The 13,170-nt window shown below is 35.4% G+C and overlaps 2 protein-coding genes across 2 annotated transcripts in view; one reads left to right on the top strand and one right to left on the bottom strand.

Annotated features, from left to right (window-relative positions):
• LOC107095732 (keratin, type I cytoskeletal 18-like) overlaps positions 1-3,039 on the top strand; it is a 4,628-nt gene extending 1,589 nt beyond the window's left edge. The window contains exons 2-7 of the mRNA XM_015391984.1: positions 45-127; positions 353-509; positions 594-755; positions 828-953; positions 1,478-1,707; positions 2,765-3,039. Of these exons, the coding sequence (XP_015247470.1) occupies positions 45-127; positions 353-509; positions 594-755; positions 828-953; positions 1,478-1,707; positions 2,765-2,780 (774 nt within the window). The 3' untranslated portion in view covers positions 2,781-3,039. The remainder of the gene's footprint in view (positions 1-44; positions 128-352; positions 510-593; positions 756-827; positions 954-1,477; positions 1,708-2,764) is intronic.
• Positions 3,040-10,457: 7,418 nt separating this feature from the next.
• LOC107095731 (intermediate filament protein ON3-like) overlaps positions 10,458-13,170 on the bottom strand; it is a 7,570-nt gene continuing 4,857 nt past the window's right edge. Inside the window, exons 5-9 of the mRNA XM_015391982.1 lie at positions 12,949-13,113; positions 12,749-12,874; positions 12,442-12,662; positions 12,311-12,330; positions 10,458-11,393 (exon numbers count right to left, since the gene is read on the bottom strand). Coding sequence (XP_015247468.1) covers positions 11,134-11,393; positions 12,311-12,330; positions 12,442-12,662; positions 12,749-12,874; positions 12,949-13,113 — 792 coding nt within the window. The 3' untranslated portion in view covers positions 10,458-11,133. The remainder of the gene's footprint in view (positions 11,394-12,310; positions 12,331-12,441; positions 12,663-12,748; positions 12,875-12,948; positions 13,114-13,170) is intronic.

The raw sequence follows: 13,170 nt of genomic DNA, 5'->3' as shown, positions 1-13,170 counted from the left end.
TATTATTATTATTATTATTATTATTATTATTATTATCTGTTTAGATCAAAGAGCTCACCAAGGAGAATGCAAAGCTGTTGGTCCAGATTGACTGCACAAAGTTGGCCCTTGAGGACTTTGAAAAAAGGTAAGTGTCAATGCAATCAGTGGGCAGAATCCTTTCTTGTTTTCGCTCAGTCAGAATTTACATACATGCCCCATATTAGCACAACTAATCTATATAAATTTGACCTTATTTATGTTAAGTGGAGTGTATTTGACCAACCTGTTGGGATCCCATACAGCCCTGGTCTTATCTAGTGCCTTTTCTGATGTGTTGCATTTGTGAGGATGTGTCTGTAATCACAAACAGGCAGAATAAGGAGACAGAAAAGAACAAGGAGTCAGAGAAATACCTGGAAAATTTGAAAAAGGAAAGAGAGCAAATTAAGCAGAGCCAAGAGGAGCACCAGGATGAAATTAAAATAATAAAGGAGGTGTTGGAAAGCCTTGAGAAGGAGCACAATGAGGTGAAGCTGCACTCAGTGAACATCTGCTCACATCTGCTCTATTGTTTTGGACTTCTGTTTAACTCTATCACATGGCTGTTGTAGGAAGTGAAGGATCTGCGCGAGAAGATTATAAATTCTGAGGTGAAGGTGGAGATTGAGCCCCAGAAGTCCAACCTGTCAGAGACTGTCAAAGACATGCGGGAGCATTACGAGAAGGTTGCTGAGAAGAACCTGAAGGAAACCGAAGAGTGGTACAAGAACAAGGTGGGAAACTGAGCTGCTAATTTCCTCCTGTGCTGATTTGATTATCTAATCTTATTTATTCTTCCATCCTAGTTTGAGAACATCAAGGAGAAGGAGGCCAAGAACACCGAGGCCTTGGAGGCTGGAAATAAGGAGCTCAAGAATCTGCAGAAAGAGTTGAAAAGTCTGGAAATGGAGATTATCTCTACCTACACCAGGGTCAGTAAAACCCAAGACGCACACGTCTAGATTTATTTAAAAACACATCAGGTATACAATATATGCAAACCTGTTGTTCTGGATTTGCGCAGAAGATGATCAGTCTTTTTGTCATGTTCCCACCTTGAAGTTTGGCCTTCACAGGCATTCCTGTAATTAAGCTAAAGGTGCTGGTTAAAGCCAGAGGGAGAAAAAAAAAACAGGATTTGTGGCCTAGAGGCAAAAGAGTCAAAGACGAAGCAGGAATTAAAAGTGGATTTTTAATTAACTTCCTTTAATTAACGTGGAATAAAAATCCTGAAACCACACCATAATATCACAAACACCTCATCAAGACTGTGAAACACGGAGGCAGCATCATGCTGGCTCTTGAGTTGAGACTTTCCAGTTTTCCAGAGGCAAAAGGAGGACTAAAAACAGAGCAATGCTGGAGGATTGAGACTGTATTAGTCTTTAGAAGAAGACATTTACAGCAGTGAAAGCTTCAAATCTAACTTCTTAAATCTGTCTTTTTTCCTTCACAGATCAACACTATTGAGGAAAATGTAAGGAGAGCCAAGCAAGAGAACAACATGCGACTGGCCCCTTTAAACGACATTATAATTAGGCTGGAGGAACAGCTGAAGGAGGTGAAAGCAGATGTGCAGCAAAAGGGGGAAAACTACAAAAAGCTTCTAGGTGACAAGAGGGAGCTGGAGAAAGAAACGCAGGCCTACAATAAGCTGATGAACGACATACCCGCTGATGCTAAGAGGTGAGGAGTAATAGCAATTAGCAAGATGCAAATCAGGCATGAAAGAACTGCTTATTGGAGACACAATGTGATGTTAGACCTCATTTATTAAAAAAAAGAAAAAAAGCAATGAAGCATCAAAACCTTCAATGGAAACGTGACCTTACTGACCTACATAAAGATGGTTCTCTTTCATAATCCGACTGGCCAAACAAAAAATAACCCTTGTCCCGAGGGTGTAGAGGCTGATGAACAGCGGGCATCTTTTTTTGTTGAAATCTAAAATGACAGCCTTAAAGTAACCAAAGCTGATTCAAATGGCAGCAAAGCAAACCCATAGTTTCTACTGTAATTTCAAGGGTATAAATGAAAGCATTTGCACCTTAATTATCTATTGCGCCTTTGGGCAAGTTTTCTCATACTCTCTCCATATTTGAAGCCCTACTTCAGTTTTAGGGAAATGCTCAAGTATGATATCTTGTCCGCCACTTAATGTTTGGCAAATTTTTCCATTTCATTTATTGTTTATTTGAAAGGGGACAGTGTACATTAATCAACATTGAAACAGTGTAAATATACCCAAGTTAGCTAAGGAGTGCTAATTTTCATCAGTAGTCCCCCAGCCAGATATTATAAAGGCAACCTTAAAAATAAACACAAGTATAAAATCACAAGATTAAATTACAATACCAATTACATAAAAAACATTATGGTTAAGAAATAAAATTAATTGTAAAATTATTTAAATACACACAGAAAACCTTAGTGCCCACAAATTTGGCTCTCTACAAGCCATTTTTTGCATTCTTTTTGAATGAAGAGAATGACAAAGAGTCTCTGATGGTATTTCTTCAAATAGTTGAAGAAATGCATTTATAGGTTTTCTTCCTAAGCATCAAAAGAGATCTACGTCCTCAAAGCTGTGCGAGAAAGTCTAAGTTGGTCATTAACAGTTAATAATACTAACTGCACTAGTTTGCTGTAATGTTGTTATTGCATAACCACAACCTCATTCTACTAAAAAACAAAATAATTTTTTTAATTAACATGTTGATATTTAATTTTTTTCTGCTTACAGCACAGAAAAGGCCTAACCAGTTGGACTCCTACAAAAACCACTCCAGAGGGGGGTGGTAGGTTCTTGTAACGTCTACAAAAAAGCTCCGAAAACGACAAAAAAGCTGCTGCTGAAGATGGGGGAAAAAAAAGAGCAGATTTTTGTAGTCGGTTGAGATTTAAAAACTTTCATCTAATCTGTTCTTTTCTGTCACTCATTAAATTAAATCTATTGGTGTGGTCAAATTGGATTAGTATGGGGTGTTCTTCAAACCTGACTTCTATGATGTGAGCAAAATAAAGGTTTTTTTTTGAATGAAAAGGGGACTCTTGATTTATGATCTTGTCAATAATTCACACAAGAAACTTATTGAAACCATACGGCACAAAAAAAAAATCTAAATTATTCTAATAATGTACCCTTTATGACTCTGTTATAATCTAAAAAGGCCTTCATGTGCAAACCAAGCTGCCAGACTTTCCTAATAAGACCAATAAAAGCATTCCCAAAATGTTAAAATAGTACAAAACACAGGCAATTTACAATTGAAAAAGTATTTATCTACTTTAAGATGTTTTCTTTTCATCCGTTTTAATCACACTTAAATTATTTGAAGTGAATTATTTTAGCCTGATCATCTTCTAGATTTAATGGAAATATTCTGTGGCCTGATTAGACAAAAGTCAGGCTTTTTGAAATATATGAGTTCAGTAGCATGCAATATAAAGTTAATCAAAACCCTAAAACTGTATTAAAAGGAAATCTAGGATTATTCTTATTCTCCTCTATTAATGAGGAGAAAAATGCTGCTCTTGGTTTATGATTGGTTATTTTATATAGCAGTATTATAGCAGTTTTCCTGAATAAGTAGGATTCCCATATGCTGAGCGCCCTTTTCTCTTCAGTTTCTTAGCATTTTGCTTCGAAGTGTGCGGCTATGTTGTCTAAGGCAGTACGCAGGGAACCAGTAACCCCATTAATCAAATCTGCAATTTGTGAAGGGGGATAAATTAAATAGTTGTCTTCTGCAATATTGTTCAGTGATACTGAATATTACAGAAATATTACAGAGAAAAAAACAGATTTCTCTCAAATTTATAATTGTATTATCTGATAATGATCTGCTAAAGTGAAAACTGTTAAACACAGTTAAATAATTGACATTGAAGGGGTAGATTCTTTGTTACTTTAAAAATCAGAAGAAAAAAAGTTCCTCTACACTGGAAAAAAAAAAATCAAAATCTCGATAAGTCATTTTTTCTTAAAAGAAGTGCTTTTTGTCTTGAATTGAGGTGGTAAGTCAGACATTTGCCAATGGAACAAAACAATTTACATTTAAAATAAGAAAAAAACAATTACATTGTCTTATTTCAAGTGCATATTATCTATTTATCCTATTTTAAGAGTAAAAATTCTCATTCTATTGGCAAACTATCTAATTTAACTACTCAAATTAAGGGTAAACTTACTTATTTATTTCTAGATCATTTTTCCAGTGATTTATTGTAGAGAAGGATATTTAACTTGAGATCTTCTCCAAACTTCCCATGTTGTCTTTGGTTTTCATTTGACAGCCTAATCAAGGGTTTAACCTGCTTCTGACAAAAGTAGGTGGGTCACACACTGATGGGTACATTTGTAATAATGTGACATGAGTCTTCATCTTTAGACACATGGTGTTGTAGAGGTTAAGCATGCGCCTCATCTATGGAGGCCTTTGTCCTTTATGTTGGTGTTTTCCAACTGGGGGTACACGAACCCCTAGTGGTCCATAAGTGCGTTACAAGGGGTACATGAACATATTTTATTTCTTTGGTAGTACAATAAAATAAGGCTCGGATCTGTTTTGCTTTGTGAGAACCCAATTGAAAAAAATAAACAAGTTTTTATCAACCAAAAAGCATGTTTTTCTTATATGTTTGAGTTCAACTTCAGCTGTAACAAGAAGTGGAACAGACTGGATGTAGAGAACAGCCTGTTATCCACTCTTTTCCCACACTGAGCTCTCAGAGCTTAGGTGTCTTGATGAAAACAAAGTAAAACTAAACAATTGAGTCTGACCATAACTTGTTTTCTGCATTTTGTTCCCAATTCATCACGTTTAAATGTGATTATAAGGGAATTACTCAGAGGAGCTCCAGTTTTATAAATAAAGGTTTATAATATATTGTATTTTGTATTTATTTCAATTCCTTACTAACTTCCAGGTACCATATTTATGTATTTTTTTTCCCATTTAGGATGGAAAGCATAAAATGATCAATATTAAATTCTTGATTGAGTCAAATTGTCTTTATATTCAGTTATTTTATGTTCCACTTTTGGACAATCATCAATACTTTTGACTGAAAGCGGTTCTCATGGTATGAGACAAATTCCAAAGGGGTACACAGGTCAAAAAAAAGTTTGGAGAACTGCAATATGCAGCTATCCTGGTCATTTGACCTTTGCTGCTTTTCTTAGTTTGCTCTGAAATCATATCCCATAAAGCAACACTGAATAAAACTGGTTTGCTATATGTTTAGTCAGCAAGCATTTGGTGTAGCCAGCATTAAATGATTCTGCAGTAGTATGTTTGAATGTTTGATTTGCATCACTGAGCAAAAAAATTTGAAACTCCTGTGATTACTCAGTTCCAGTGACTGAGTAATCTCCATGGAAATCTGATAAGTATGTTGTCATAATTCACTTTTTACTGCATCTGTAAACAAGTTGTAAGGAAAACAGTTTCGCTTTTGTGACTTTTTTCAACCTAAACAAAATGCCAATTCCAGTAAAGTCCAGGAGGGCTCCACAAATAAAATAAATAACAGTTTTAAGCAAACACAGGTAGTAGAAACAACTAACAAAACCTAAAAAAAAAAAAATAAGTTCAACTTCCCACTGAGGGAAAAAAAAATTATACTCAATTGTTAAAGAAAGATAAGATTTTACTATAGAGGTGGATTTCTTTGGAAAAAAATATTTTGTAGAAACTTTAAGTGACAGCTGGAGACATGAACTAACTGCTGCTAGATGATAAGTGCTTCTATCCTTAAGAAATATGTGGAGATTTTAGTTAAACACAAACCAGCCCAGTAGCGCAGTTTTAACACAAAGAGAAAGCAAAACTAATACCTGTTAAACTTTAAAAAAAATTTCACATTAAAAATGCAAACTAATGACCTTAGTGGACTGTAGATAACATAGAAGCAATGCTTGCATTATACTAAGATAAAATTATAATTTTTAGTATTTTTGGGTTATAAATCGAATTCAAATTTTATTTAGCTACTAATAATGTACCGTATACAACACTCCGTCTTTGATAGTAACTGTTAGAATAATTGTATATAAATGTATCTGTGTAGTGTTATCATGCATAAAGCTGTGTGCTATGTGCATGTTTTCACAGCCACCTTTTCTGAAGTATACGGTGATTTGTGAACTTGCTTTTGGGGAGGTTGTGGTTTATTTACGAGCAGCACTCAACCTGCTGAACTTTGGTGAACACCTTCAACAGCTTAAACTTTGACTGAACCCTGAAATTTATAGGATGTTTACTGAGACTGCAAGTCTGAATTTTTCATGTTGTTTCTGATCTCTAGAGCAGTCTCAGCTGTTGTAACAAGGGACCCCTGATTTCTAATAAATAGCGAGCAGAACGCTGGGACTGCAGAGTGAGGTGGAGATTTGTAAACTCCGCAGTCTCCTTCTTGCTCTCATCGCGAGTAAAAATAAATTAATTGTCTCTGTGCCTTCTTTCTTTCCCTGCATGTATGTGTGATGTTTTAGGTGCTTAGACCTGACAGTAACTTAAATATTGTAAATAGAGTTCACCTGTTTGTGATCCAGCCTTAACAAAGAAAACTTAAATAACTATGCAGCACCATGAAAAAAAAAAAAGCACAGCTGATAGATCAGAGAGAGCTTTGATTATGATTTGTAGCAATGTTCAAACTTTTCATTAGAAGGGAAAAAAGAATGACACAATACGAGAAGCTGCAGAAATCTACAGCTAAGCTACTAGAATAATTTGTTGTGCATGCAGGAATTTGGTGTTAAGGAAGAGTGGGATGAAAAAAGCAATAACTTTTTGATTTCATTCTACAATAACACTCCATTTATTTTGTTTGTGGTGTAAAATAACAGGAAGGCTCTGTATGACTCATTATTATCAGGTCCTGCCACTTTATTTTGATTGACTCATCTCGCCTCCTTCTTCAAGTCATATCCTCTGGCACACAGTTAAAGGAAGATTTTTTCTTCACTGATGAAAACAAACTGATAATGAGAGAATATTTGTTTGCCTGCATTCCATTTGCTTTGTTTGTTTCTATGATTGACAGCTTCATTTTCATTTGCTGACTATTTCCGTCATATCTGTGCCAAGAGTTTATGCGAAGTTTGTCTCAACACAGGAATTAATCAGAATGACTTTTCAGTTACTCATTGAACACACACAAAAAATGTGCTCCAAACACATTAGTGAAGGTATGAGCTGAAATACATACCTGAAATACATTACCAACCTTTAGAAGAAACAGTTCAGTTAAGATAGAAGAAAATGTTTAAAAGAAATGCTAAAATAATGGATCTCTGGACTAATTTTCACCTGCAGAATTAATGAGGGAATATTTCATAGAGACCTTTTCTTCTGCAAGATATAAAAGTCAATAAGTCATAAGTGAAATAAAAAATGTCATTTTTGAAATATGAATTTGTTTTGGTTTAGATTTGTTATAAATTTATTTTGTAAAGGTTTTCTGTCCTCAGAGAGATTAGAGTATCTGCAAAAAGATATAAAACCGAATGCACAATATAAAATGTTTCAGGAGGAAAATCATCTGCTTCTATAACTTCTGGTCGTCTCAAAGCTGAAACATATTTCACAGGTTCAATGGTAAAGTAAAAACGGTTTAATGGAAAAAAAACAATGAGAAGATCGGGGACACGTATAAAGAAAACAAAGCCTTTGGCCAAACTGATTGTTTTAAAATTTTCAAAGCGTCAATACCGAATTCTATGTGCAGGTGTGTCAACAAAACCAATTGCAGGCATGTAAAAAAAACGGGTAATGTAACTCGCTCAACAGAAACCCTTTTTATCGTAGGAGGGAGTAAATCTACTGTACGTGTTTTACAGGTGTATTAAATTACTAAGATGTCAATAAAAGTAAAAGAGAAACCATCTGAATGAACCGATGCCAACAGTTCAACTGTGTAATATTGAGTTTCCTGTAAATACTAGTTCAGTTAATGAAAAATTCCAAGTAGCTGAAGATTGTAGGTGTTATTGGTTCACATGGAGATTGTGTCCATTCACTCCGGTTGCTCCTTGACTCGCAGAAGCCCAGTACTCCAAGTAACTGGGGAGTTTATGTCCTTCCTATAAGGTTTAACCTGCTACTTAGGTTCATTTATGTACCACAGATACTCCAGTTTCCTTCTACAGTCGAAATTCAGATTAAATACAAGCAGAAAATAAGGGGAGATAAGAATTTAGATGCAGAACTTTGTTTTTCTTTAACCTACATAAGCGAAGGGAGAGATTATCAACCTACAGTAGGTAGTTTGAGAACTCAAAGTAGGAAGGAAACTCTTATCCACCCTAAGGAGGGAAACAGATTTTTGACTGCCACGTTTTTAGACTTTAGATTTATTTTGTCATTTTGTATACACAAGTGTATGCAAGAAGAAATTTCGTTCAAAACAGCTTTAGACAATTTCATTTTTTTTTAATGAAAAAATGAAATGAAAAAATGAAGCTGTTCTATCAGACAGCTGTGGGTGTGTTACATTTTAAAAGGACATTAACGATATGGAAAGAAAGTAAATGAACTAAATGTTAAACTGGCAATGCCAACTCAGATTTTAATTCTTCACACAATACGCATGTCAATTCTAGTACACTGTGTGTGGCTTAAAGTGGCTTAAAGCATTGGATTAGCCTCTATGCTGATGACTGTCATGTGCATGTTTCTAGCAAGTGTGTCAGGTTTTTGATTATTCTTGACATATTCAACCTTCAAATTAGCCATAATACTTTCGCTTAACTTTCAAGTTGTATAATTGTTGTTTTTTCATTGTTAATGCTGGCAAAGTGTCTTTGCATTGCTGTTATGAATGATTCAGGGACATAAAAACAGGAGACCAAGCCAAAGGCTACGGTGTACAAAAGGATAGTTTATTAGGGATAAAATATATGTAAACAGAAATGATAATAGAATGTAATTGTCAGAGGGGTTATGCAAAAGCTTGCGGGTATGTGTAGATGATAAAGTTAAACCTAAGGTGCATAATAGCGTGGAGACAAGGCCCAGCAGTCCCAGCAGCCTGCTATAGTTAAAAGGCAAAGAAATTAAGATTTTTGCTTGTTTTCTAATATTTTAACACCCTTCACAAGGCCAATTAAACAAAAAATTATTCACTAAATTACATGGCTATGCTTTTTCTCACCTTCTAAAATGTATCTATTTGTTTATCTTACAAGTAGTTTTTCATTTTTTTTAATTTTTGTAGTAAAATTTGTTGCAACTGCCCAAAATCGCCATGATTCCAGTTCAGTTCAACCCTCTAAGGGTGTCGCTGTCCGTGGTGCTGGACAGTATGTTCTCCTTGATACCTCTGAATTAGCTTTAGGCTTTATTTGTGAACATATTCTTTTAAATAGATTCTTTTAAAGTTTAAAGTTACCAAGTGACTAAAATATTTGATGCACTTGTGAGTTGAGGCAGAACTGGATTCTACAGTTCACACAGAATGAAAAACATGTCAACTTCCCTCTGCTGTCGTCCTACCAAAGGACCACAATCAGGTCTTTCATAAGATACTTGAGATTCTCTAGTGGGTTAAAACGGCAGATTTAATTTTTCCACCTTTTACGCTAAGGTTTTTGTTGTTCTTGTTATTTTTCATTTTAATTTTTTAATACATAAATAAATGCTAATTAGCAAATCAAAAAACTAGAAGTTTGGGGTGTGCTCTTTGCTGCTACTGACTGGTGGCCGAACTTTGACTCGGCAGACACATTATTCTTTCAACCACCTTGTTTCATATGTGACTTGGAGGTTGATTTTGATTGGCTGTTTTTTTTTTTTTAGACACAAAATCTGCAGTGTGTTTGGGTGAAATTTTGGTTATCTGAACTTTGTCTTTTCACTATAGAAAGAATGCTTTTTCAGCAACAACAAAATAGAATTGGCATTAAGTGATGAAATTAATATGAGGAAAAACACATGTTCATATTATATTGCACATTAGGCGCAATATAGTCATCTGGAAATGTTTTTAAATCCCTCATTTCTTTTTTTGTTTCATATTTTTACAAAAAAATAATTTATAGTATTTTCAAAAGTAACCCTTGATTTGTTTTGCACTGGAAACAAACAGACATGAACCATTTGAAAAAGAAATATAGTTGCAACTACAAAAAGGCTTCATGTGTGATGGCCTTTCAGAAAACTGAAAAAATTATTAAGGTTTTAAAGCTGAGCAAAGAACATGATCAATTCAACACTAGACATGCTCAATAATTCGCTCCCCAGACCTAGATAATATAGAAAAAGGCCTCTGATTAAAATATAAGATTATTGGCTGCAGCTTCTTTATAATGTTTATTTAAATATCAATGTTTTCCTTTTTTAAATATCAATGTTTTCCTTAAAGTGATAACTCTGTACTGTTTGTGTGTGTGTGAGGGAAATAAAGACCCCAGACTCAGCATTTATGGAAGCTTCATTTATAAGTATGAATCACTGGTTAACAGTGAAATCCCTGGATAACAGTGAACTGTTTGGAAGGTTTGAGGTAAAAAAAAAAAAAAAAGAAAGAAAAAGAAGAAGAATGCAATAAGCACAGAAGCCAACAGAGGATTTCAGGCTTGCAGCATTGCAATACTGCAACACACAAAGCATCCAATTCAGATAACCTTTCCTTTTTGTTTTATCGGCATGATCTGATTTATATCGAAAAGATGGGAATCAATAAACAACAAACCATTCCTACATGCTCGAAACTTTAACTTCTGTCATCATGAAACTTAACAGAAATAAACAAAAAAAAACCTTAACACTAGAATTTTTTTCACACAATATGAAAAACTTAGTGTATAGCTTCTCAATTTTTAGAAGATGATAGAAAACTCTGGAGCACCATAGGCATTGCACATCCCAACAAAGATAAGAAAACTTTTCCAAAAACACAATTTAATGTGAAACAACAGATTGAAGGAGAACATTCAACCTGCCATCAAGCTGCACCAAGACGTTCACTCTACCAGGAAGCACGCAAGAGAGATTATTGCTTCTTAATTTTATCAAGAGGTTTAAATAATTGAATTGATTGTAATTTAAAATTTAAAAAATTCACATTTTGCGGATATGTTGTAATGCTAGAGGAGGTGTCAGACAATCAGTCGGTGTACTGAGTGGTTTCGGAGACAACCCTCCCAGATTCCACCTGCAGTCGGATCAGCAGGCGCTTCTTGGAGGGAGAGGGAGGTGGGTTGGCTGGAGTCTGGATGGCGAACCCCCCAGATGGAGGAGCTGCTTGAAGCTCTTTTTCCTTCTTCTCTTGCTTTTTCTCTGACTGTTGTTTCCTCTCCTGCAGGTGATTCTCTCGCGGGTGTTTTTTTTCCTCTTGCAGGTGTTTCCTCTCTGGCTGGTGAACGTCTGCGTGCAAGTAAGGACTTGGATTGGTTGTTTGTTTTTAGTTATCTGAGCGAAAGAGAGGTTTGATTTTAGTGAAGCACAAAACATCAGTAAAGCCTGAGAATTGCTGAAATTTGTAAAATGTTTGTTGAAGTTTTTTGTGTGTTTTAAAAATATAATATCAAATTTTAAAAACTGCAATTTTGAGCTCTGAACACAAACTTATGAAATCATTTTGTCTAATTGTAACATTTCTGTTCAACTTTAAGGGCTCCCACTCTCTTTTGGGAATTATTTTATCTTAATAGGCCAGTTTGGGTTCAGATTGAATGATTCAATATGAATAGCAATAACTGAGGTAATAAAATAAAAAAATCAGAAACTTGCTCTTTAGGGTTTTTGACATAATTTGGTACAAAATATTAATTAATTACGCTGGATTGGTTTGGAATTAGATGATCAGCACTTCACTGAGGGAGTAGTTATTTAAGGGAACAGGAAATCATTATGCTTGGAGTGCCCCTTATGGGTAATGTCAAAGCATAATCTAGTTTTAAAAAAGTTAATAAAGTTTATGAAGAAATATGAAGAAGAAGGATTCTGCTTCTTTCAGAATTGTTTTGTTTTGGGCCGGGTGGGGTGGGGGCTTTCTTCAAAGAGGAGTTTTACCTTGTTTAATTTTGTAAAAGTCTTCTTTAAGGAACATTAGGCTATCCGATTATTATAAATATTAATCGATCAATTGAAAAAAATTATCGCTTTGCAATGAATCACTTTGCAAAATATTTGTAAGTTGCAGCCCTAGTACACATAACCTATGAATCTTTCTCATTGGTTAGTTTATGATCACAACATACAAAAAGATATGAAAAAGAATGTTCAAACCTTGATTTGAACATTCTTTTTCATATCACAGTGGTAAATAAAATGCTTCTCACCTGAGTGAAGTTTTTTCATTCTTTAAAGAGACAAAGGAGAGAAGAAGAAGTTAAGTTACACAAAGGTTTTACATGGCTTCTTCTTCTGCATATTGACACAATCTCGCTTTGTAACCTCCACCATCATGTACCTGTCTTCTTCGCCCCTCAGAAGCTCGCGATAGGTGGCGATCTCGATGTCGAGGGCCAGTTTGTCGTTCAGCAGTTTCTGGTATTCATGGATCTGCCTGGCCAGCTCCTGCTTATTATTCTTCAAGGCATCTTCTAGCTCCTTGATGGTCCTCCTGGCAGTCTCAATGTTTTCATCACCACTTTTTCTGCTGTCATCTATTTCCTTGCTCAAGGAATCTTCCTAATGGAGAAGGAAAAGGGCATCAGCTGGATGGCTAGAGTGTGAATAGATGTAGAAATGCTGTGTTATTACAATCTGGTCCCTACCTTTCTTTTCAAAGCTTCAAGGTCAGACTTAGCCTTCTGGATTTTACGCAAGATGTCAGCGATATCTCTCTTTATGTCACGCACTTCCTGCTCCTTCTCTCCTGCCCTTTGTGCCAAGTCATCCATCTAAAGTTTGGAAAATGCATAACCTTTACTTGTAGAACGGTGAAAATTCTTGATTTGTTTTACCCTGTCCTTACTTTTTTTTGGTGCCAGTATTCTGCCTCCTGCCTGGCAGTAGCGGCATAACTGGCATACTGAGCCTCAACAGACTTGATGTACTGGTCCATGTCCAAGGACCGTTTTTCGGAGCTTGGAAGGGTTACCACCTCATTCTTTATCATGGACTCCAGCTCCTTGATCTCCTACAAGGGATGGAAAAGGGAAAAGATGTCTATATTTGTTTTTCAACTGGATCTCTG

Source organism: Cyprinodon variegatus, unplaced genomic scaffold (assembly GCF_000732505.1).
Source record: "Cyprinodon variegatus isolate N-32 unplaced genomic scaffold, C_variegatus-1.0 Scaffold568, whole genome shotgun sequence".
Lineage (NCBI taxonomy): Eukaryota > Metazoa > Chordata > Actinopteri > Cyprinodontiformes > Cyprinodontidae > Cyprinodon > Cyprinodon variegatus.
Note: the sequence above shows the minus strand (reverse complement) of the source record. Positions and strands in the feature narration are given on the sequence as shown.